At 38.0% G+C, this 27,245-nt stretch overlaps 1 protein-coding gene and 1 pseudogene across 2 annotated transcripts in view; one reads left to right on the forward strand and one right to left on the reverse strand.

Annotated features, from left to right (window-relative positions):
• Positions 1–6,627: 6,627 nt before the first annotated feature.
• LOC134210224 (repressor of RNA polymerase III transcription MAF1 homolog) lies at positions 6,628–22,344 on the forward strand (annotated as a pseudogene).
• The window catches only part of LOC134213227 (ubiquitin carboxyl-terminal hydrolase CYLD), a 56,243-nt gene continuing 51,222 nt past the window's right edge, over positions 22,225–27,245 (reverse strand). For both annotated transcript variants that reach the window (XM_062691985.1, XM_062691986.1), the window contains exon 10: positions 22,225–26,579. In XM_062691985.1, coding sequence (XP_062547969.1) covers positions 26,386–26,579 — 194 coding nt within the window. In that variant the 3' untranslated portion in view covers positions 22,225–26,385. The remainder of the gene's footprint in view (positions 26,580–27,245) is intronic.

The following is a 27,245-nucleotide window of genomic DNA, read 5'->3' on the forward strand; positions in this document are numbered from 1 at the left end:
GCCATCGGGTTGTTTGATTTACCCGTGCACGGTGTTTTCAAACCGTAGCCTTGACTTTTTTGTTATCTCTGTCACTCGCAACTGCGAGAAAGAGTACACTATGCGTACTTATTCACTCTTCTTCGTCATTCTTTTTCAATTCAGTCCAAAGCTTCGTCCGAGTCGGTTCGTGAAATTTTCAACCAAAACAAAAATAGCTACCAAACGGTGAAAAATCGTATCCAAAGTGATTTAGCGTCGCGCAAAGTATCCGTTGCAGGTGGCCTCGTCGAAGGATAAGCGATTGTTTGCCGGAATCGAAAATTTAAAGTGAAAAAGCAAATAAAAGCTCAGTCGTTTTTCTCGGTAGCGCTTAGCAGCAGCGAAAATGATGGAAAATTCAAGTCCTCTTTGTACATCTATATGTAGCTGTAGTGGATCCAGTTCATCCTACGGTTGTGTGCGTGTGTTCTTGTTCCATTCAAGTTGTCCCACCAGACGTGGAAATATTGGTGTTGACAAAAAATATCGAAACCCGGAAAATATGCTTTGATTCATTGTGACTCCTGTTTATTATGACTAAGAGCTAGAGCAGTAAAGTAGCTCATGAAGCTTGTTTGTGGAGGCAAAAGAAGAGCAGCAGTGCGTGACGACGCATAATCGAGAAAGACGCGAATTGTAAAAGTGGATTACAGCAAACACCTCTCATTGAGGAAGTGAAGCGTTTCTAGAGAGCAGTTTCACGCAGAGTGAGGAGGTCACATCGCTTATAGATTTCGTTAATTTGTATAAGACTGGGGCTTTTTGAAGGATTTATGGCAAAAGTATTACGTAGGTACATGTCTAAATATAACGTTACAAACATTTTAGTGGAATTGTTGAAAATTTTATACAAAAATACATTGTGAAGTACATACAGTGAAGATATATCAGCTTCCACACTGATATTCTTCCTCCCTTCATATGGGAGCTTGCAGAAGGAAGGTCTGTGATATGTGCCATCACAAATATTGCCCTACGCTCGCTTTCAAATCGCTCGTTTCTTTAAAACATTCTTCATGCCTGCGTATCCCAACGGAACTCATCAATTCTATACTTTCGCCTCTAATTTATCATGAAATGACGACAGTTTGGAAGATGATATTAGATTTCATATCATTTAATATAAATTAAAAGCAGTTGCATAATCGTAAAGAAAATTATTTTAGCTTTTAGTGGAATGTCTTCATTGTCATAAGACGAGTTTGTACCATCCCATTTAACTCCACCACTTGATTGTACCTTGACAGATACGTATTTCGACCTCAACAGTAAGGTCGTCTTCACTGTCTCGTACTTGATCTCGACTAAGAAAATGATCCCAGCTTACATTATTTATACTATGCGTAGGTAAAATAATATCTAGGTACATTTTCAACGGTGCTTACTTATACTGCTTGTTACGTTTAATGCTTAGGTATAAACTTGAAGAACCATGAGCAGGCTATCATTTCCTTGATCTTTATTTAACAATGAACCATTAGGCAGGGTTGTAGAAAAACGTTCAAACTAGAAGTCAATCATACAACACATTTTAAAATTCAGCTTTTGGAATGAGCTATTGACAAACTACTAACTAATCGATCGCAAATTACTAAATAATCAATTACATCCTTGTGAAGGATTATTGTTCACTACAAACCAGTAACGATTCCTGATTATGGATCGGCTGTACGTTTTAATTATAATTATTGAACGGCTGCTCAGTCTTACAATTTTTACGACGAGTTTGTTATTCACCCGAAGTTTCTTCACGGGGATTGTCTTTTTCAATAAAAAAACAATTTTTTTAATAATTTTAATAAATATAAGTAACGTTTCTTTTAACCTCATTCTATCGGTTCAAGGATCTTCAATATGCAAAATTTGTGCGCGTAAATTATGGAATTAAGAGATTTTGATAAGCGTAAGATGATATTCAGCTTTAATAAAAAAACAATTTAAATTTTACCAAATCGTAACTTGTATTGAAAGATTTCTCATTTCAGAGCAGTGTATGACAACATTATTTTCACTTGTCATAAGACGAGTTTGTACAATCCCATTGAATTCCACCACTTCGAGTCGAGTCAGACGAGACACTGGAGACGTTGTTGTCCTACGTAACATATGAAGTGATGAATTTAATCATGATGGTTCTTAAACATCATAATGATGTGAACTTGAGATTACCTAAGTAGCACAAACAATTGGGCATGATGAAAAGCATTTGGACATCTAATGCGTATCAACGGGCAATATGAAGTGTATATTCTGAAATCCTTCGCGGCCGCAGGATCGCGGATCACTGCCCACACGGTAGAGGATATATATCCAGGGTGTCTACTACCTGGGAAATCTGGAATTATCAGGAATTTCTCCCACCTGAAAATACCTGAATTATCAGGAATTCCTGACATAATCAGGGAAATTTCAATACCCGGTGATCATGAGTGAAATTCTCTCAAAAGATGAAAAAAATCCCTAATAATATTTGAATATATACCAATCAAATCTATTGAAAATATAGTGACCGTTAATGGATTACTGCTCCGCAAAAAAAAAACGTTTTGCCATCTTTTAAAATTCCTGTAGAATTTCCTTTGTAAATTCTTTTGATTAGTTAGGATTTTCAAAGCAATTCCTGGAGGAACTTCCGAAGGAATTTCGACAGTTTTTTTCAAAGAATTATTCAAAGAATTCACTTGAAGAGTGTAAGCAATTTCCTAAATTATTTCTGGACGAATTTCGAAGCATTTTCAAAAAAAAAATCCGAAGCATTTTCCGAAGGTTTTAACAGTAAAGCAATAATAGAACGCTGGTGGCGTTGTAACCATTGAAATTATTCTGCCAAAATGTGCTTCAATAAGCAGATTACGATTAGATTATTTATCGTAGTAAATATCGTGCTAAAGCGGAGAAAGAAAATTGAATGTATGGATGTATGGGATGGCATAAGTTGTTGTTTATCATGATATTTAGATCATAAATGGCGTAATCTGAATTGGCCGTAACTTGGTCGTTCGACATTTGTAGTACCGGTACCTTGGCTTTTAGGTCCAAGCAAATTAGATGTTGGTCACGCGAACAGGTATAAGGACGTTAGGCATGAGTACGTTAGGCATAAAGGAAGTTTTCTTAAGTTTCTTTGAAAAAAAACAGCTGAAATAAAATTCAAAGAGATATCCGAATGAATTCTTAACCAAGTTTTCAAAGAAATTCCTAAAAAAAATCAGAAGAAGAAATTCTGAATTTCAATTTCTATATAAATCTGCAAAGTATTTCATAAAGGTATTTCCGAGGGATTTTCACAAGACATTTTCGAACAAACACCTAAAGGAATTAAAAAAATCGTAAAGGAATCGCCAAATGCATCTCTAAAGGAATTGGGAAAAAAAATTCAAAGGAATACCTGGACGAATTTTGATTGAATGGCTGAAGCAATTTCTGGGTGAACTTGCGAAGGAATTCCTTGAGGAATTTCTCAAGTAATTTACAACATTGTTTTGTGAAGCCACCAAAATATTCTTTAAGATAATATTTTTCGCAATATTTACTTTCTTGAATTGTTTTGCTGCTAACATCCATATATGGCACGTTTGTTTTTGTCTGGAAATTAATGTAAAACACCTGGAAAAAAAACTGAAAAAATCAGGGAATTTTGTTTTTACTGATGAGTAGACACCCTGAATTCGTAGTTTTATCAGAAAATGCTTGCTCTAACAGAATTTTGGCTTTCAATGTTTGTCTACTAAATAAGTTACACCCAATCGGTTCCGACATTTGCAATTGTTTCAATTATCTGTTTTAATCTATTTGAATTGCAGGTTTCACGTGATAAAGTATAGAGAACTTTAGATTTATTGAAACCAGCTTTTATATAAAAATACTTAGTATACGAGAAAGGCAAAAACGCTTAAGCAAAAAGTAAAAGAAACAAGAATTGTAGATGCAAATGACATTACGATGTTTTGTTTATATAACAATAAATGGCACCGAATCTTTCGATTTCTTCGCTATAAATCAATAGTTTTAGGCAAAACTCAACACACTGAGGCACTTGAAGAATGCAAGCAGCACAAAGTGCGTGTACATATGTAGTTTTTCAAACAAACGAAAAAAATAATTAATTTTAGCATGGAATTGTATTAATCGCTTTTCTGTCCCATAGGACTAGGATACCTAGCAAAAATGGGACAAATATGCCATTACAGGCAATGTAGTAAGACGCTATTACACTGTATGCTTAAAATTATTGGTCTAGCAGCGTATACTTGACTATGTATTATATTCTATTCTTACAGAAAATGTGATGTACAGGTTTAATTATAAAGGTTGTAGTAATCTAAAGTAAAGAAAACAAGCAACAAAGTTGTTCTACACTGTTCTCTGATAGGAAATAACAACGTTGATTTTTCTCCTTTATTGTAGAGAAAAAGATTAGCATTAAAAAATGTAGCAATCAATGTTCAATAACGAGTTCAATATATTCTTTGGGGTGGTCGGGTCAGGAAAAAAATTGAATACAATCAGTTTTTAGAGAGAGTTTGTAGAGGACAGACGTAGAACAAAACTGGCCTTTGGTCGTTAATCTATCGTCAAGTCTATCCGTCAATCTCGCTATCCTGGGTTCTGGTGTTCGCCAAGTTCTTCTGGTCCGCCAAGTTCGCCATCCTGGGTTTTGATATTCGACCATCCGGATCATCAGAAAACAATAAGGCCTATTATTTACTGGCTTTAATTGTTTCTATACTAGTTTCTATACTCTAATACTAGCAAAGAAACCTAGTTTTATATCAAGTGTTCAAATGTCACAATGGACTATTTGCAGCACCGCACGATCAATTTCCGTGTGATTGCTTTGCTTTCCTTAGCAACTGAATAATTTGCTTTCCTTAGCAACTAATGATTTTTTCACCTTTCCCGTTGAATTCAGCCACCATTTGTATATATCTCGCGTAACATATGATTACGGCTTATAAACCAAAACCATGATTTTTGTTATTCAGCATAAACGATTGCTTTTGAAACGATTCTTCATCCTAGTGAAAACTCATACTTCTGATATTGAGGAACACATTTATTGTTGTTTTGAGTGAACGTCTCATGAACCATTTGCACCAGAGTGGTTTTAAGTCTTTGTTGGGCTCTCATTTACATAGAGGATTTAGGAAACAAAATTTCAATCATTTGGTAAAACTTTATGTAACTAACGCTCTAATTCAGTAACTTGAGGAAGTTAACCAACAAAGTGTTAAAAAGAGTTGTAGAAAAACATCGCTCTGAAGTCCATCATATAACACATTTGAAATCTCAGCCTTTGAAATGAATCACCTATTGACAAACTACTAAAATTAATTTAATGATCGAAACACTAGTCGATTCCCAGCTGATAGTTGCTCGATGCCTTGTTTTTCTAACTTTTTGCCTGTTCAGTAAATTTTCTGCAGCACACAACGTCAAAATTACGCAGATTTAACTCTGTCAAAGTAAAGCAAGCTTGCATTCTAGTTAAGCTTTCAATTGTGATCATTACTTCATCATGTACTAAAAAACAGAATCTAAGATGCATCTAGAAATAACGGAAGCTTGAACCCCAGACAGGTCTGCAACTAAAACGGTGATATTTGTTCAGGTTAGTATCCCTCTTTGGCAAATAACTCTAAACTCATGGACCTACCTCCCATTATTTTCATACATTTTACGAGATGGCATACTCATGTTATAAATAGAAGAAAAACTTATCTATTAGTTCATCAACCCCAGAGGCATTTTGGTTTTCTAATCAGCCAATCTCTTCCTGAATTTACTGGAGAAAACAAAAAATATGCCTACAGCTTGTTCCACTTGTCATATTACATGAGTTGGTACTAATCCATTTGATTAGAAGTACTACTTGATTGTACTTTACAGATTCTTCAACCTTAACAGAAAGGTCATCTTCAGTTTTTGTACTTGACTTATGGCAATTGACAAAGAATCCTAAAATCCGCTGGCAAGAAACCAAACCTCAGTAAAAAAAGTATGTACTATTTATCTAATGTTATTCTCCGTGTTACTTTTGCCGCATTATCCTTCATCTTGGCTAAAGGTCATCGATATCATAGAAAGATGCACTTCATTCATTATTCATTAAATATATTCATCAAGAAACTGCTCTATTACCGTAATTTTGTTTCAATTTTCAAATTAGAATTGGTGAAAGTGAATGTACAATAGACTGAAGTATACAAGCAGAACACTACAGTGTTGTAAAACAAAGACAACATAAAGAATATTTTTTTGGTGAAAGTGAATTGTGTTACAGTTTTGAAGAAAAGAGTATCTTAATTGCCCCGCGGTAATCTCGTAAAGTTATCGCCCAACTGTTGACCCATAAATGTGCCGCAGCGTAGCAGAATTTCAGAAGTCGTCGAATCGCCAGCACCAAAATTTTGAAGAAGAGACTTGTGTGCACCTGACAACCATGTTCAGAATCGCCAGAGTCAACAACAGCTTAATAAGAGAGCGATCGCCCAAGATGGTCAAGCATCAGCACATCACTTGTTTGCCGCCACGAGTGGGCTTCACCACAGTTGCTAAACGAGTTATCTCCGCGTGTGGAGGATCTATCGCTGTAAACAGCACACGCTTAGTTTTGTAAGCATAAAGGCATCGTTCGAGGGTGTAGAAAATTGTTCAAAATAAAGTTAAAACCAACATCTTACCCACTGATCTTAAAACATCGTTAAATAAGCTAAAGTTTTCACACCGTTTAAATTTCGAGAAGAAAACCAACACGAATATCCACACTTCATCATTTCATCTCGCATAAAAGCGTCATCTGTAAGATTGATCAAAATGAAGCTGCTGGAAAGCACCAGTTTCGAGGAACAACAATGCCCTTCACATCCTGACCGGCGACAGTACCATCCATGGTCGCATCGAGAGCTACTCCTGCAAGATGGAGCAACGATAAGGCTCTGTACAAGCGGTTCACTCGGAACAGGCGCCCACCGACTAGGCCCCTGTCGCCGCCCCAAACCCTGCAGGATTTTTCGCTCAGCTCCCGCGTAATCCTTATCCGGCGACGAAGGTGTTACACTGTGCGATACCATTTCGCGTAAGACGCTGTTCTATCTGATCGACGCTCAACTCGGCCTTGAGCCGGACTACGATTTCAGCGATGCGAAGGTAAGTCAGATTGATCTTCTAGTAACTAATAAGAACGATATGTATGTACCGGAACAATACTAAAATGAAAACGAAGCAATGTTAATACTGATCTTTTCGTATGTCTCGATCGCTTATTGTTTTATTTTCCAAATTAGGCCGTTACAAATATTTCGGTACTTTTTCAAAACGACGTGCGTCAAATTGTAAACAAACCGTTTTCAACAGCATATGACATCAAATTCATCTAAAAATGTATATCTTCAAAGCTACATGAAAATGTGTTTTTAAATGTAATCAATATTTTGCAAAACGGTGTAACATCATTGTTGAAAATATGTAGAAAATGTACTTAAAAGTTTTTTCGAACAATAAATAGTTTAAAACGTATCTGCTTGTACTTTTCATCACTGATTTCAAAATTGCTATGTCGCTTTAATATTCTGATTTTCGTTAAGAAAAACATTTTACGTTGATTTTCTGCAGCAAATGTTGTTATGTCGTGTTGTAAGTGTTGCGAATTTTTTTGTCGCATGTGCGTGAAACGTTTCAACTTGACGCAACATTTCGACGTATCAACAATGCAGCGTACGGAGCAGCGTAACATTTCGACGAAAGTAGCATAACCTCGGTCATACTGACGTATCAAACGACGTATGTGATTTATCTGCTGCAGAACGTTGTAACATATATTTTTATCAAAATAACTGAAATGTTCACACGCAGTGCAGATTTCAAGGTCAGTGACGATGAACCTTTTCATAATGTATCGTTGAGGTGTATTCAATTGCAATAAAAATGATTAGTTTCTAATAGAATAAAATTAAATCTGAAAACTTTCAAGCTCATTTTCTCAGCTTGATCAAAATGTTACATACGCCGATTTGAAAAGTTCCGAGATTTAATTAACTTTTTGTCCTACTGGTCTCCGAAAGGTCGAGGGGGGAGATATAGAAAATAAATATTAAAATGAAAAATCATAAACTCCGGATTTGTTAAAGAATGTTTTGAAAACTCTCAAAATTATCCGAATTTTATTTTGTTGCCTCCTGAAAATATTATTTTTGGCAAAAAACTGAGGGCGGGGGCGGTAGACAAAATGGATTTTAAATATTTGTATCGGCCTTACTAAATTCAGTCGATGCCGTGTGCGTGTGGCAAGATGGTCGTATTCCCTTAAGCGGTAACCTGGTGCCTTGTCTTGACATAAGTATCAATAAACACTGATTAATGAAGCAGGGTGGCCACCGAATCGGAAAAAAATAATGTTCATCAAGTTATATTCGAAATTCTTCTATTTTATATTTTTTTTAACACCGGAAAACACCTTAATAAAGCTTAAAAAAATCGTCACACCGTAAATAAGAAATAAGTGAAAATTCCAGCATTCCAATATTGAATGGGAAGGTTTAAACTTGTAAATAATAAATTCAAAATATTATTTCAATGGAAAACAATGAAAAAATAAAACGAAATTCTTGAAATTTAAAATAAAACTGATTGAATTACGAATCGATAGTTTTGATTGTCTAAAATGTATTTATTTATTTATTCATACTAAGGCCGAAGTGGCCTGTGCGGTATATAAGAGTCTTCTCCATTCGGCTCGGTCCATGGCTTGGCTACACGTCGCCAGCCACGCAGTCTACGGAGGGCCGCAAGTCATCGTCCACCTGATCCATCCACCCTGCCTGCTGCGCACCTCGCCTTATTATGCCTGTGATCGTTGTCGAGAACCATTTTCACCGGGTTACTGTCCGACATTCTACGTGCCCGGCCACCGCACTCGTCCGATTTTCGCGGTGTGAACGATGGATGGTTCTCCAGCCGCTCATGCAACTCGTGGTCATTCGCCTCCTCCACGTACCGTCCGCCATCTGCACCCCACATAGATAGTACGAGCACTTTCCTTTCGAAAACCCCAGTGCGCGTTGGTCCTCCACGAGCATCGTCCAGGTCTCGTATCCGTAGAGGACTACCGGTCTAATGAGCGTTTTGTAAATTGTCGATTTCCAGCCACTATGCGTCTCCGAATTTCTCTGCTGCTATCATTTTCGGCAGTCACCAGTGACCCAAGTACACAAATTCTTCTACCATCGATTTCGTCACCACCGATGCAAATTCGCGGTGGGTGGCCTACATTGTTCTCTCTTGAACCTCTTCCTATCATGTACTTGTCTTCGACTGTTGATGACTAGTCCGATCCGCTTAGCTTCCATCTTCAGTCTGATGTAGGCTTCCATCTTCTAAAGTTACGTGCCATAATATCATGCGTCGTCGGCGCAAATAGCTGGACGGACTTATTGAAAATTGTACCACTCGTGTTAATCCCTGCTCTTCGTATTACCCTTCCAAAGCGATGTTGAATAGCAGACACATAAGACCATCTCCTTGCCGTAACTCTCTGCGGGTTTCGAAGGACTCAAGAATGCCCCTGAAATCGAAATACGCACATCACCGATCCATCGTCACTTTGCTCAACCGTGCGTTTATCCGGAAATCCGTGTTCGTGCATTAGCTGCCATAGCTGGTCCCGATCCATTGTATCATATGCAAGGAATCAATAGTCGAGCAACGCTCTAATAATATACCCTTTGTCATCAACAGAGTTTGTTACTGACAAATAACTGGCTTGGTAGTATATGGCTACTGCTTCTGTCTCATACGCAGGAGGTCGGGTTCAATTCCAGGATCGTTCCATTCTGCTACTTTGTATCTTTCTATATTTCTCAGTTGCTTTCTTCTATCTATAACATTGGCAACTCGTTAACAAGACGAAACTCTGCCTCGAACCAACCCAAAATACCAATAAATTCCGTATGATCTCGTGGCAAGTGCAGAGGTATATCTGGTTTAGGGCGAGTGATTACATCATCATTCCTCCCCTTCCTACATTGACTTTGAATCTGACGTGGCAGGCCAGTATGACTAACAAATGAGATTACAGTACTTGTACATTGAAGATGAGTGTATGTCCCAAGCAATCATCTGTTGGTTCTGTGTGTAAGAACAGCTGATCTTCAATAGAGTAACAACTACGCAGTCAATCAAGCTCAAGCTCAACAGAGTTTGGTACTGAAAACGCACCTTGCAAAAAGCCTTGTCAGAACCCGACACAATATACAAGAATCATTTGCCTTGTACACTGATATTTCCGAGAATACGAGGCTTTTTTGTAATCAGAGTAAGATTTTCAAATATTTCCATGAAAGTGAACTACGATTGCATAAAACCGAAATTTTTCTAGAGAGAATGCAAAAAACGGAATGAAAAGTTAGCAACAAAATTGTCTTTTTTGTCGCGGAAAAAATTTTCGATCTTTGTACATTATTCACGAAAAACAAAGCTTTGTCGTTGGTTCTCTTTGGTCGTGTGTTTCGTCTGCGCATCGGCGAAAAATTGATTCCCTGATCATATGCGGCTTTGAAGTCGATGAATAGATGATGTGTGGGCACGTTTTATTCGCAGCATTTCTGCAGTACTTGGCGAATGGCCTGGTCCGTGGGAGCGTTCGCCCATAAAACCCGCCTGGTACTCCTCAGAACTTCCTTGCAATTGTTGCTAGTCAGCGGCATAAAATTTGGGAGAGTACCTAGGCGGCGTTCAGCAATGTGATTGCGCGGTAGTTGCCAACCAGCTTATCACCCTTTTGTAGAGTGGACACACGACACCTTCCATCCACTCCAGCGGCAAAACTTCCTCCTCCCAAATCTTGGTAATGACCCAGTGCAGCGCTCTAGCCAGTGCCTCACCACCGTGTTTGAATAGTCTCCTGGAGTTGGTCAACCCCAGGGGTTTGTTGTTCTCCAGCGGCAATCTCCTCCTGGATTTCCTGGAAATCCGGAGCCGGTAAAATTATGTCCTGCGCGCGTTCTCCCAGGTTCATCACCATATCGCCATCTTCGTCGCACATCGTCATTCAGGGGTCTTCGTAGTGTGGCGCCACTTTTGGATCACCTCACGCCTGTTCGTAAGAAGGGGTGCTTGGTGGCATGTGTCACTGCTTCTGCCTCATAAGCAGGAGATTAAGGGTTTGATCCTGGCCCTTTCTAACTTCCTATTAGATAATTTCATTAATCATCTCAAACTCAATCTCTTTGCAAATCAAATTCTCATTCAGCAAGTATGATTCTAAATATAGAATTGTTATAAAAGCTGCTGTTACTTAGTCCCTGTCCATGGATAAGGGGCTTGACGTTGATATTTCAAGTGTCTTAAAAGATTTTTATTTTATTTTTATTTTTGTTGTTTAATAGAGTGCTTTTTTCAAACAAAGGTTAAGTTATCTCTTCACAAGAATATCGTTATTTTAATGGTAATAGTTTGAAAATAAGCTCGTAGAGAAACTTCTATCACATCTTACTTAAATAAGGTCAACAGTTATACCAAACACTTGAGGTACCAGCCTCCAAGTTAACTAATAATTAGTGTCGCAACATCTAACAACAACCCTATTGGTAAATTTGAGGTGCCGGCAGGGCTCAGTAGGGGTCTAACTAACATAACCTATCATACAAGACCCTGAAACAAACGCTTATCCAAATAGCATACATCTATTTATACTTGTAGTAGTAGCTAACAATAATCATTTTGTACCTGATAGCTGAAGTAGAATTTTAGTAGTGAAAAGTAGAATTTGTAGATTTACTAATTTGGCATTGAGATAGTGAATGATTCATTATATCAAGCTCTATCTGGTAGTGGATGTCGCAAGAGAGGATTCTTCGTCGACTTCCTCTTTAAATGAAAGTGACAAGCAGAGGATTTCTTCCCTGAATGCAAGCCATTGCTTTCGTTCTGAGGTGATAAATCGTGAAGAAAAACAGCTACTTGTCACTTCTATTTGGAAGAGGGGTGGCGGGAGAGTTCTCTGCGACATTCGCCTTTATTCTAGATAGAGCTTGATATCTTCTCGATAATCTTTTATTTTAGTCTCTAGCTGCATGGATCAACGCAAAAAAATGTTTCTCCTTCCTATTAGGTTTGTTAGAAAAATTAGCGGATATAGGGGACATAGACTTAGTGTTTCTCTATTAAGACAAATTCGACCTTTACCTTATAATAAAATAAATGACCGATAGTAAAATAAATGACTGAAATTTAAAGATATCAAATAAATAATAAAAACGAAAATAAATACATGACCATCGGTGGACAGAAAGACAAGAGACAGAGTTCTGTTTAGAATAGTTAATTGAGACCATTGCACTCACAAGATAGAGAATAACTAGTACCACTATTATTGCTACAAGACTAATAACTTGACCAATTTACGGAAATGAGGATAGACCATATGATGCGTTCATCCACTATTATATTGAATATTGTATACCCTGAATCTGAATAACTAAATCATTATTTTAATAAATAATAAAGGTTTGAATATTAGAAAAGGGAATAGAACTTGACCAAAAAAAAGCAATTACGGAACAACTGGACAGAAATTTTGTATAATGATCACTATTAGACTACTGAAACTTTAACATATGACATTACAGACTGATAGGATACAATTAACTCGAGACGTATTGACAAACATCCGATACTCAACTGTGTTAAAATAAGGGAAGCTCTTCAATGTGTCCATTTATTCAATAGTACTTAAATTAATCTATTTTGAAACACCCTACCAGAATGATATCATTACATCTTTTATTCGAAATTGTTACTTGAAATGGCAACAGTACCACCTGTTGTCAACATAGACTGCTATTAGGTATTGAATGTCGGCTCCAAGTAACTAATAATCAAATTTACATGTTAACTACTTATTCAGAAAACATCTATGTACATGTTGAGCTTCCATTATTTGTTCGGTTATACTGAAGACTGTAGATAGAAAAATAATGATCGGTATGATCACAATACCCAGGCGCAGTGACTCAGTGAGCAACATAGCTTGAGTCGTCTGCTAGTATTGTGTATCACATGGAGAGCCCAGTCGAGATACCACAGTCTATTAAGACTACAACTGGTCAACCTCGAAAAAAAAAAAAAAAAAAAAGCTGCCTGTTACTTAGTAGCAGTAAATAAAATGTAAAATAGATTGGTATTCATTGTACCCGCATACGAATGTTATATACGGTCGCTACGCTCGTGCAGGCCTCTATACAAGAATGTGTGAGGTTGATGTGCGGGTAGGATGGTGTGGTAGACGTCGTAGTATTAGAATCCAATAGCATTCAAATTCCAATTGTAAAAATTTCATCCCATTCGAATTCACTTTAATATTTTCTCATTGCTCTAGTACTTCTAATTTCATTCATATATCCTATCCCATAGATCGCATCACTTACCAAAGTGAAACCAGATAATATATCCCTTCATACTAACACAATATCCTATCCTGAGACATATCTGGAGATGCAGAGGTATACTCGGTCTCTAGTAGCAACGAGAGTTGAACTAATAATCCTTCCTTCCCTTGATGACCGTAAGATTCAGGTGGCGCTGCATTGACTTAGTAAAGTATTGAATTTCCGAAAGTTGCACATTGAGAATGATATCTAAATCCCAATCTTCATTCAATTGGTTCCTGTGCAATTTCGCAAAGTTCTATCAATCACGGAGTAGCAACTACGAATTGTACGGTTATCCTGTTATGCTCACCTCACGCTCGTTCGTAAGAAGGTGATCCGGGGCATTGTGCCGCGCAGCGGTTGGGCTGCTACCAATGGCGAATCGAATATCTCTCCAGCCATCTTCAAAGACGGTCTAGGCCTAGCTGCTCTTCCGTTGGAGTGCCACTTCTAGTGCTGCGCGTATCTTGGCTAGTATACCGTCTTGTAGCCGCCCAATGTTGTTGGTCCGACTTCGACGGTGTTGTACATCGTCGAGAGTTTTGAACGCAGGTATACTGCAACGAGGTAGTGGTCGATTCAATATTCGCACGGTAAATGCGGATGTTCGTGATGTCGGAGAAAATTTTACCGTCGATTTGAACGTGGTCGAGGTTTTCCGTTTCTGGTTAGGTGATTCCATGTGGCCTGCGGTAATCTGCATGAGGCTCAGCAGTTTATGCATCGTTGGCCGTATGGACTATCCGGTCCGATGACCGGTCATACATTTCTCCATTCCTACCTGAGCGCTAATGTCACCGATGACGATTTTGACGTCCCGCAGTGGCATCCATCGTATGGCTGCCCAGCTGTGCATAAAACGCTTGTTTCTCGTCGTCGATCTCCTTCGTTGGGCTGTGCACGTTGATGATGCTATAGTTGAAGAATCGGCCGTTTATCCTCAGCTGATATCCTTGCGTTGATTGGTGCCACCCAATCACGCGTTGGCGCATCTTTCCAGCACTATGAAGCCGGTTCCCAGCTCTTGGTGTACCACAGCCGTGTAAAAGGTAGCCGTTCGATGCCCGCTTTTTCACACTTTCTGTCCTATCCAGCAGATTTACCGCAGCGCTACGACGTCAGTTGGGGGATGTAATTCATCGTAGATTATCCGTCGCAACCTGCGAAGCCTAGCGACTTGCAGTTCCACGTTCCAAGCTTCCAATCCTAATCCTTTATTCGTCGCCTAGGTCGTTGCCGATTGTATCGAGTCGTATTATCTTCTATGTCGTTCGTAGGTTGTTTTTAAAGGCGGCTTATTGGGCCTGCGTAAACTTTCTGTCTCGTCGGAGGCCGTCGTGTCATGGCTGTTAGCGCCCCACCTAACACCAGGACATGGGCTTGTGCGCTTTGAGCGGCACACGGTCGCTTGGCGGAGCCACTTGCAGATACATGCAGCTTTTAGAGGTTTAACTGACCCACTGTCAAACCCCACCACATCCTAGGCAGGCACCACAACTCGCAGATGGCCTGGAGGATCGTCGTTCCTTTCTTGCATATGGTTTAAACAATCAATTTTTGAAGCATAATAAAATTGTTTGTAGACCTTCCAGCAACGTACCTTCTTAGGGCGATGACATACTGACGCGTCGAGCGATGCGGAGCACGTCCAAGCACTCGTAAAGCAGAATATCAGCAAGAGAAATTTTTTGTCTTGGACGCGTTCGCGCACGCACACGCGTGAGTATGTCATCGGCCTTAAGCAAAGTCTTTCGGGATTGACGATAAATTGAAACAGCTAAGAGCAAAAATGTAACTAATCTCCATATAAATTTAAAACGCGGTGCCGGAAGCGATGACCCAATCAATCGAGCACATATTTTGTACAGTGGATTTTAGTCCCAAAACAATCTTGACCTCACTTGTTTGGATGGAGTTTGCGTTTTTTACTGTAATATATAAAGCCTGTCCACCTCAAATTGGGACGAAAATGAAAGCATACTGGACAGCACTAAAAAAAACATCAAGATTAAGCTGTCATGGAAATTGATCGTCTCAGTGGTTTGTAGAAATTTTACAAAATCACATTGAAGATAGGTGTCAAAATTTAACGTGGACAGGCTTCATATATTACACATCAATATCTATATTCATAAAAAATAATTTCTGTCTGTCTGACCCTTATGGACCTTATGGACTTATGGAAACTACCAAACCATCGGCGGAAATTCTTATGGAGGTTTTGGGGCTGGGAAAGGTTCTTAAGATGGTTCGAGATTCCTCCCACCTCTCATACAAATGAAACACCATTTTCTTCATAACTCGAGAATTAATTAAGCAAATAGAACTAAATCTGGCATGCGGAGGTTTTGGGATATGGCATGTGGACTGCCTAAGACCGCATATTAGTCCCATATGAAAAATACTTTAAATGGAGAAAATGAGGAACAAACATCAAGAATATGATCGTTACAGATTCTAGCTTAGCTTATAAGGTTAGACTTAACTTAGACTGACTGTACATATCAATGGTTGCTACTCCGTGATTGATCAGAACTGGTGCAAATTGCACTACGATCTTGACTACAATCCAAGTGAATATAGGTTGGGATTTACCATCGAAGTGCACGAAGCAGCTCGCAAATGTTGATCAATAACGGCACCGGCCAAGTCCTTACAGTCAGTTGGGAATGGAGGAATGTGGTTATTTGTTACTAGTGACCGAGAATTCCCGCATCTCCCCAATTACCAGGAAAAAGTTGTGTTATTAAGGGGTAATCTAGTAACATAGATCGGGATTCACCCATGAAGCGATGACCTATGCAACTTCTACACAACAGTCTTAGCATTCTTAATTTGTTAACTTGTTTATCCTTCGCGAGAATAACAAATCAATCGCTCTAAGTGAGCTATTGTTTTTTTAATTTCGATTAGGCGCCCGCGTCATCATTTCTTTAACGTGAGGAAAGAAAATTAAAACGCGATTAAAATTTTAAAAAAGTAATATTTACGGGTTGTTAACACTTATGTAAACGAAAGCTAATGTCAAACGAAATCTCATTTAATCTCTACTTGAGGTTGAATAAGAATGTTCAGATGTTTTGTTAATTTACGTTTTACATGTCGCTTGGTTGCAACTGTTCGATGCCAGCCACCACCATACAGCCACTGAATTCAATTTGATTAAATATTATTTGAGAGGAGAGTAAATTTCGGGAGTTTATTCAATGTTTTTTTTTTTGTAAAAACTCAAATATCAATTTTGTTGCTACCTAGATTCGAAATCCTGATCTCCTGATTCAGGCCGCTGCTCTGTCATCACCGTCACTTTGACATATGTAAATAACAAAGAAAATTATGGATGTGCTTCTTCGCATACCCTATAGGTTGTTTTACTAACGCTATTTTCAGATTCATGCTGTATAAACTTTAGAAAGAGGCCTACATGCTGCTTTCAGCACATAAGCTTAAAAATTATGCTTTCAGCATTATTTCAACCATTATTCAAACATCTATGAGCATGTTCTGTTGGCTAACTTTTATCCATCATCAATCGCTGAAATTGTTTTTAGGCAACATTTTCTCGACCTGTATAGATGCTACTTTGATGCTAATCGTTTAACAGTAGCCGTCAACAGAAATATCGCTTCTAAATGGCTTGTTTTCTTACGCTATCTGCTAGCATTAATGACAGCGCTTTGTCAGTTGCTATAAGAGCAGGTGAATATCTTTGTATATATCAATAGCTCATACACAGCTCCGGCAACAAAAATCAAATGTAAACATAGCGGTTTTGACGTTCCATACTGATATGCTATTAAAAGAAGCAGTAATAGGTTTACTTAAACGTTGTGTAATCTTCAAAGGTACAGAAGTTGCCTAAAAGCTTCGTTAGTTCATTTATAGCGCCATTACGCTATATTGTTAGTGCTATAACAACAGCAAAAACGTTTTCATTGTGAATGCTACTCACTGTAATATGGGAAGTTGCTAACAAGCAACTCAGTTACATACATGAGCTCTTAACCGATAAGCTTTGTTGCTAATTAAGACAGAGCTGTTTTATGACTATATGAAAGCTGCATAAACGATAAAAGATTAAATATATTCGGCACACTGACTAGCTGATAGGTATTTGGGTAATAGTCGAGTTGAAGTTTAAGGGATTATTTGCGGAGGCTTTTCTTTTATTCAGCATTGGTTGCTTTTATTCAAATATTATACAGCCAAAGGCTAGAAGTTGAAGCTTTTAGCACCAAAAATGTTAGTTGGGATGCGCCTGAGCGCTTAGTAGGAAGCCAACTCCGCGATGCCGGGGAGCGTGTTCACCTTGTAAACCAGAGTATAGCGGAACTTGTCTCGACGGTGTTCTGTCTTCTCCAAAGTTTGGCCAACGGACTTCACTCAGTCCCAGGATCTCATTGGCGTGCCTCAGTGGCAAGTTGTGCCAATTTACCCTGCTGGGCTAGGGTTAAAACGTTCCATGTTCCTATTCGTGTCGTTAGACCGTTTTTACGGAAATGATTTTCGCACTAAGCATTATCATAGCAGGGTGGTCACTGAACCGGGAAAACCGGGAGAACCGGGAATCAGATAGAACCGGGAAAAACCGGGAAATAACCGGGAATTTGATTGACGCTGACTTTTTTAGTTCTGTATCGACAGACTAAATAAAAGCTATAATTAACTAATTAACTTCTTGTCTGTTTTTTAAACAATCTTTCTGATAATTGTTTACATTTTATTTGAATTCTAGGATTCATGAAATGCCGTTTGAATGAGTTTTGTTATAAAATTGTTATAGCTTTTTGCCTTTCTCGTATACTAAGTATACGGTAAAGGCTATATAATCGCTCCAAAAACAAACTTTTTATAGAAGGCCCGAAGACCCATAGTGTTATATACCGATCGACTCAGCTCGACGAATTGAGGTGATGTCTGTGTGTATGTGTGTGTGTGTGTGTATGTGTGTGCGTCTGTGCGCACCCACCCAAAAAATATGTCACTCATTTTTCAGGTACTTATCCTTAACCGATTTACTCGCAACAAGTTGCATTCGACGCAGGACACTCTACCATTGTTTCCTATTGAAAATTGGTCAGATCGGACTATGGGCTTGGAAGTTATGGCCAAAATACCACTTTTATTACAGAAAAAAATGTCACTCATTTTTCATGCACTTATCCTTAACCGATTTACTCGCAACAAGTTGCATTCGACGCAGGATACTCTGCCATTGTTTCCTATTGAAAATTGGTCAGATCGGACTATGGGCTCGGAAGTTATGGCCAAAATACCACTTTTTTATAGAAAAATTGAGTAAAAAAATGTCACTCATTTTTCATGCACTTATCCTTAACCGATTTACTCGCAACAAATTGCATTCGACGCAAGATACTCTACCATTGCTTCCTATTGAAAATTGGGCAGATCGGACTATGGGCTCAAGAGTAATGGCCAAAATACTATTTTTATAATGCACGAGAAAGGCACCATTACCGCTAGGTGGATTAATCAGGGTTTTTTATTAGAATGTATTATAATATTGATAAGGATTTTTTTTTGTGCTCGAAATCCCAAATTATACATGCTATCTCAACAGTTGAATAATTTCTACGTTTCCAGCATTAAACAATAGAAATTCCTTGACAATTTTAAGTCTCATAAATCACGTCTTAACTCAAGAATAATGTTTACAGAAATTTATCAATCTTTTAAAAAATATAAAATTTCTTTCGGATTTTCTGGAATTTTAGAACTACAATCCTTTTTAAATCAAAATCTTCCTCATACTGTACATATTCACATTGGAATTTTTCACAACGTTGTAAATAAATAAAAACAAATCTCAGGTCAGAAAAATATATTAGCTCTTTTGGTGGAATGTATTCAACCGTCTAAGACGAATTAAGTACTCTCCATTTAGACGGTTGAAATCTCAGGTGTCAGAGATTTCAGAAATTACAGGAATATTTTTTTCAGTTCAAGATTGAAGAAATCATAACCGATAACCCTGTTACTTCTAAGATCCTTTCACGAACCCCAGTTTTTTTCTCAAAATACAAACACATTAGCTTTTAATCTGTTTAGTGTTATTATCAATTTAGAATGTTTCTATTCAAGAAATCACATTTACCGTCTATAAATCTGATTGATAATTTTGGAAAATTATATCAGCATTACAGAATTTCCAAAATATTAAAAATTATAAGCTTAGATATCAAACTGGAATCTTAGAATGACGGCTTTAGCAGGTTTTGTTCTATTATTGTCAGGGAGGGTTTTGTTGACTACATTTTATGAAATGTGACCACAATGTTCTTTAATATGAAAGAATGCTTGGGCCAAATTTGAGCATAATTAGTTATAGAAAACCCCCTGACAATAATAGAACAAAACCTACTAAAGCCGTCATTTCCACTATATCTGATTTTAAGAATTATTTTCGGACACATAGTGGTCGTGAAACCGTTAGCAATACTCCATTTCATATAAAATTCCCTAAAAACATCAAGCTTTCCCTAAAAACATCAGGCATTTTGAAATCCTTTTCCGAACACTTCCGAAAATATTCCGAACACTGGCGTTTTACCGTTCAAAAACTGAAACTTACATCGGTTTTCCATTCTGAGTCTTGATCCTCACATTCAGTGTTGGTAGAATCATGCTCAAATCTCACTCACCGAAGCCTCATGCACGAGCTGACTATTCTGCATGGAGAGCAGTTTTTCACGCAGAATCGCATCGTCTCGCTCATTCGCCGAAAAATGATTTCACTCCAAAAAGTGTTAATACCCAATCGAAACGTATTTTGTGTTTACGTATGGATTTGTTATCCATTGTTTTAAGCAAAGAAAATTATTCCGATGAATTTAACGAAGAAAAACACGCAAAAATCACGCAATAATGCAAATCGCGAGTCAAATCATGGACGATTCTCTGGGCGGGGTCTTCTCAAATCTCATAAACGAATCAAATCACGTTTATGAGATTTGAGAATTTGAGTTTAAGATCTGATGGAGAAAATTACACTAATAAAGCCAAAATGGCCATTTGAAAGCGAGTGTTCGGAATATGAATCATTAGACTGCAAATATGTATAGTTAATTTTGAGTACACATAGTTAAACTATTGAAAACAATCAATTAACTATTGATTTACAATCAAAAACTTTTTTTTTCGTTTTCCACTAATTTCAGCTATGCCAAATAGCTTTTGTTCTTGCATTTTTCTCAAAGATGATTCCTTCTTATTGAAATCTTTGAAAAAAGTCGTGGGCGGGAAACGGTTGACTTTCTTACCACTTCTATCACTTACAAGAGTTTCGTCTTTATTAACGTGTTGCCAAAGTGAAAGAAATAATGAATGCAGAAATGAGCTTTGATTATCTTCTAACAACGACTGCTAGAGTGGCCATGTTGAAGGAGTCTATAATAGCATAGAAATGGTCAAGTTAATTTACCTATAGGTTAGAGATGGAAACGATCTGGAATTGAACCCATGGCCTCCTTCGTCTTATTCGGTCTTATGATTGCCAAGCCTGCTACTGAACTGAAAAAAGGGTCACAGCAGAATTGATTGAAAGGCGATACACTTCTACCGGGAAAATTCCAAAACTTGAACCGGGAAAACCGGGAAAAACCCGGGAATTCCAAAATGGAAATTGAGTGGCCACCCTGTCATAGGTTCTTGCTCGAGGCCCTTCGAATGCGCTCCACGCTCGCCAAGTCGTTTTGCACCTGGTCTGCCTACCTCGCTCGCTGCGCTTCACGCTGTCTCGTACCTTGCGGATCGGAAGCGAACACCATCTTTGCAGGGTTGCTGTCCAGCATTCTTGCAACATGTCCTGCCCATCGTACCCTTCCGGCTTTAGCTACGTTCTGGATACTGGGTTCGCCGTAGTTCGTGGCGAGTTCGTGGTTCATTCTTCGCCGCCACACATCGTCTTCTTGCACACCGCCAAAGATGGTCCTAAGCACCCGTCTCTTGAATACTCCGAGTGCTTGCAAGTCCTCCTCGAGCATTGTCCATGTTTCATGTCCGTAGAGGACAACCGTTCTTATTGGCGTCTTGTACATGACACATTTGGTGCGGTGGCGAATCTTTTTTGACCGCAGTTTCTTCTGGAACCCGTAGTAGGCCCGACTTCCACAGATGATGCGCCTTCGTATTTCACGACTAACATTGTTATCAGCCGTTAGCAAGGATCCAAGGTAGACGAAATCCTCGACCACCTCGAAAGTATCCCCGTCTATCGTAACACTGCTTCCCAGGCCCTGTCGCGCTCGGTTCCACCCACAAGCATGTACTTTGTCTTTGACGCATTCACCACCAGTCCAATTTTGTTCCTTCACGTTTCAGGCGGGTGTACAGTTCTGCCACCTTTGCAAATGTTCGGCCGACAATGTTCATGTCATCCGCGAAACAAATAAATTGACTGGAGCTGTTAAAAATCGTACCCCGACTGTTACACCCGGCTCTCCGCATGACTTTTCCTAGCGCAATGTTGAACAACAGGCACAGAAGTCCAGCAATTTGTATTGAAAGCTCCACTTGTTGTCCATCATTCTCAATCCTGGTTCTGTTTGTGCCCTCTTTGTCCGATTGTCCATTCTACGATAACTCAAAGTGCTCCTTGCACCTAGCAGCCATCCCTGCTCTGTCGGTCAGCAGATTTCATGTTGTTGATAGTTTTGTAGAACTTTCGCGCGTCTGTTTCAGGCAAAGCTCGCCATGCCTTATTCGGCGCCTCAAATAAAAAAAATTGGAAATTTCGGAAAAAAATGTGTTCCCCTGCTGATTTCTTGATTTCTTCTTTATTTCCAATTAGATACAAAACTTTGTATCTACAGTGCCGTATCCTCAAACAGATTTGGTGTACTCTGATAAGCATCCGACCCATTGGGATCGCCTGTGAGAAAAGAGAGAACCAGTCTCAACAATCTAACGCGCACAAATCGCAGTATCAAAAGATTAAGTTTTTGTTTGTATATAGGAGGTTAACAACCCTTAATAAGCATGACAGTAATAGCCACATGTAGCGCTAAGTTTCTTTCCACTAGTGTGCTAATTTAGGTAGATATTAATCTGTAATATTGCATCATTTTCAGTTGTTCAACAAGGACGACATCTCTGCTATTTGTTGTTTTCCCAAAACGCCTACCACTCATTATATTAAACTCCAAGGGCGTATTTCCGGTCGCAAGCGGAAGGATATTTTTCGTACCTTGTGATATAGTTTATACAATTTCATAAATCTTCAACTCCATGTGTTTTAAAAATTTAACTGTTTTAACAAATCAACATAAGCATTTTAGTTCATACTTTGTATGAGACAATTCACTAATTTTCGCACTAAGCATTATCATAGGTTCTTGCTCTATGGCAAATATTGGATTAGGAAACTAACTCAAACACACGAAACCCTCGGAGTACCTGTTGTCTAATACACGTCACCTGAACTCGATTGTTGGTTTTTATTTGTTCACTAAATTTTAATTAAAGCTACCGTTCCGCTTGAAGATTTTTTAAACTATCTTATGAGTTTGACCGAAATGTTTAAAGTTCATGAAATTTTAGTCCACAAAATTCACTAATATAACTGCTAGCTAGCCCCTAGGGGCAATATGAGCCACCCTCAATCATGTCAAAGTAATATGATCTTTGAGAGAATGCTTCACATATGCCTCAACGTAAAAACCACATTAAAATTCAATGGTCATACCTGCACAGAGCAACATATTATGCCTTAATATGCAAACAAGTTCAAATTTCAGTTGCCGAATACAATAATATTATCATCTATGGGGTCGTACACTAATTACGTAAGCACTACGGGGTGGAGGTTTGCCATTTTCTTACGTTCCATATAAACTATATAAATAAAAAATATTTGTATGGGAAAAATCTTACATGGGGGGAGGGAGGTTTGAAAAACCCAGAAAAAAATGCTTACGTATTAAGTGTACGGTCTCTATGTTAGATTCATTAAGAGGAAATTACAATTCCGCATTACTGGGATCGGAACAGAAAAAAATGACCATAGACCATTTGAAATGTGTCTGTGCAAACTAGAATGGCCCAGGATAGGAAAAGTTGTCGAATTCCACGGGGACCCCCAAGATGGTCTCTTTGTGTGAGAAAATCAATCTCTGATATTTTCAGCTCAATCGCTTGTTGCATAAGTTGGCGCATTTTATTTGAAGTTTGTATGAGGGTTTCAGCTCAAGTACATAGGAAAATTTACCCCTGTCACGCTTTCGTTCTAAGAATTGGTTTGTAGAAGTATTGTACCGCTCATAAAAAAACTACTCCTTCGCCAATTTTTAGTTGCAACTAAGCGCCGGATAGTCGCCTCAGAAAAACATACCTTCAGAAAAAAAACCTTTGATATTTTTCAAAATTTGGCCGCCAAGATTCAATTGAATTGAAAGATTGAATTTCGACCTTAAACTCACGTTAAATACATCAACTGAATAAGATTGAATAAATCGCTGCTAGCAAAACACGTAGACAAGTTTTTATTCATGAGACAGCATAATGAGAGTAAACGTAAATGTTTAGGTATTCCACGTTCTCTTTGTAGGAAGATTGACACTTTCGTAATGATTCGGCCTTTTGAGATTCGGCTTCTTGTGTCTTTCAGCCTTTCGAGGTTTGGCCTTCTGGGTTTTCGGCCTTATGTGTTATGAAAAAAACATTTTCGGCCTTCTGTACTGCTCCCGCCCATATTGCCTCGATTACCCATAATCGACACTTATATCGTATTCAGACTACAAGCTTTATCAGGTGATAAAATGTATCTTGATTCACACATATTATTTTCTTTTAATATGATATCAAGTGATGAAGCTTGCAGTCTGACCGGGATATTAGACCACACAACGTAATAAATAATATTTTGATTTATGGGGTATTTAGGCTGCGTTTCATTTTTCGAATAGACCTACTTGCCGAGCCAGATAACTTTTGACAAACTTGAATGATTATTGACAGGTGTCTTGTTGGAAAACACCTTCGATTCTTATGACAAGATTTTTTTCGCTTTTCAAACTGTCACTTTTATGTTTGAATAGATTTTAATTCCAAAAATGAGACGCAGGCTTACACTACGAGCTAAATAACGGACTCCTGAATAGCCTTAAGTCAACGTGTAAACATCCCAAGTTTACTGGAAACAATGTATTATATTCTGTAGCACAGCTCGTACGTAGCTATAGCTCGTAGTGTTGTAATACCCTTTTCAGAAACTGAAACTAATTTTAGAGCAGCCTAGCCAACACTAGTCAAAATGAAATGTATCGCTCAAATTATCCAACATTAGTGTACAGAACCGGAAGCGGAAATCGAAATGCCAACATCGAATGTTTTTTGTTTTCTCATGATACCTACTTCACATTTTTTCACTTAATTGTTACACTAGACAACTGTGACACTTTTTTACGCGGATTTTAGGATGTAAGTCAGTTTTTCGCGGATTGTGAGATTCACGTGGTTTTAAGCAATTTTTGTTGGTAAAATTGAATGGTTTTGTTGGCAAAATCGAAGATCTTTAATGCCAAAATTGATTACAAATTTCCAAAATCGAATGGGGTCCGTAAAAAAACATCTTTTATAAAAGTTCTAGAGCAAAAGTTATCTGTTAGAACAAAATGGATTGCAGTCTAGTCTAATGGAATCATAAAGTTATACCGAATATTGCGTTTTGTTGTTGAAACAAATCGATAAAAGTTGGAGTGCAGAATTTGATGTTGCTCTACATAAAAGCATAACTATCCCATATAGATTTGACATCAAGCAAATATGGGACAGTTAGGCTCGATGCCCACGTAGCGTCTTTTCAACTCTGCGGGGACACGGCGTTCAAAAAAGTGGAAAAAAGCTGTAACGCAGCGTCATCGCGCCGATGCACACCTGCGTTATTTTATCGCTGCGTGTACGTTGCGTTGAAAAGACGTTGTATGGGCTTTAGGCCTCATGCGTGCAGCGGCAGTACAACTACCAAGGGAAGGAAAAGGTTATGGGAAAAGCATTGTGTAAACAAACAAAAAATTAAACGATATAATAAGTATCCAGAAAATCGACCTGTGGACGAAATATCATTGAACTTTAAGGCCAAACCCGCACGACAATAGGTCAAAATCTTTTCTTGTGCTGTTTCAATAAGTTTAATGTTCCATTAAATATGATAAACAACGCGATCTGATAGGAAAGTAGTTTTGGAATTAAGCAGATATATAGCGCAACCGATGTCTATGCTGGTTTTTTTGGTTACATTGAAACTTTCCAGATTAACAAAAGTTACGCTGCTTCGGTTGTGATAGTTTTGACCAATACAAATTTGTGTTAGTTTTAGTTTACTGCAAAAGCTCACTTCCGTTTACATTTGAACTGTTGTAATCATTGTTTTGTATTGCATTGCGCTTGCTTTACGAATTCTCGCTTAACTTTTCAAAAGGTCCTAAGTAACATTTTTTTCATGAATTAATTTGAATAGCGCAATCAATAGAAAACCATGAAAGCTTTTGATTGGAGTACTCAAATTATTTCATGCAAAAAATGTTACTTAGGTCCTTTTGAAAAGTTAAGCGAGAATTGTTCGTTAGATTCTATTCTTGTCTATTCTTGTACGGAGTAATATTATGATGTTTTGTTTTTCTTCTTTTTTGGAAAATGTGTAAATATAAGAATATATCTGCTCTTTTTTTGAAAATCACTATCAATTTAGATGCTTTCGCTGTCTGTGCCCTTCCTTGTAATTAATTTTATTATAACAATGCGTTATGGTCGATTCTGCTTCCTTATATTTGCCATCAATACATAATGCATCATCAAACTATCATATGTCAACCAGGTAAGTAGGAATTAGTTTGCGTAGTAGGTGAAACTTGCAAGATTGTATGTAGGTGTTTAATAACTGGGAAATTGAGGAAACAAGAGTATCTACGCCAACAATTGTCTATCGGTACATCATGACATCTGTGCTTTGGTACATACACATGTACGCATCACAGAGTAGTCGCTTAGCATGTTCAGGTAACATCTTGTCATTGACGGCTTTTTCGTTTAACTGGCGGGCACCATCATCCGATAGCCACTGCGGTAAATCCGGCACAGGAATCATCTCAGGAATGTTATAGCCGTTCTGTTCACCTGTAACAAATTAAAATTGTGTTTTAATAGACTTTGTTCATGCTCTCTGTGGAATCAAATTTTCATTTTTACATTCATTGATTTTCTATCGTTTCTATTCGATTCTCGTTTGTTTGAATAGAATAGGTAATTATTTTGCAGATTGTGTAATCAAGAATTATATAATAAAATAACTTGGAATACCTTAAAAACAGATACTCATCAGTAATTTTTCCTTCTTTCAAAATAGACAGATGGGCATTTCTAATATTTGAAATAGCCGAAATCAGTGCTCCACTCTCTGAAGATTAGATGAATTTGTGATCGATGGAAAACGACGAGTAATATTTAGATTGATAAAATCTTTATCTGTCTGTTAAACGAGTTAGTATTTCCTATCATCGATTAATAGCATTAACGAAGCATATTAAATGTGTCAGTAATGTGATTATTATTATAATTCATACAAACTAAGGTTGGAGTGGCCTTATTTATTTATTTACTCAGGGTAGGGCCGGAGTTGCATTTGCAGGCCTGCTTTTTTTTAAGGTACATCATCCTAGCATGGGAAAGCCATTTCAAATAATATAACGCTTTGTGTACTCGTTGATATAGTTACTTTATAGTGAAATGGTGGTTGCATAAAAATGAATTCCTAAGGATTGTTAGCTCGTTCCTAACTTCTCT

Source organism: Armigeres subalbatus, chromosome 2 (assembly GCF_024139115.2).
Source record: "Armigeres subalbatus isolate Guangzhou_Male chromosome 2, GZ_Asu_2, whole genome shotgun sequence".
NCBI classification, from domain to species: Eukaryota; Metazoa; Arthropoda; class Insecta; order Diptera; family Culicidae; genus Armigeres; species Armigeres subalbatus.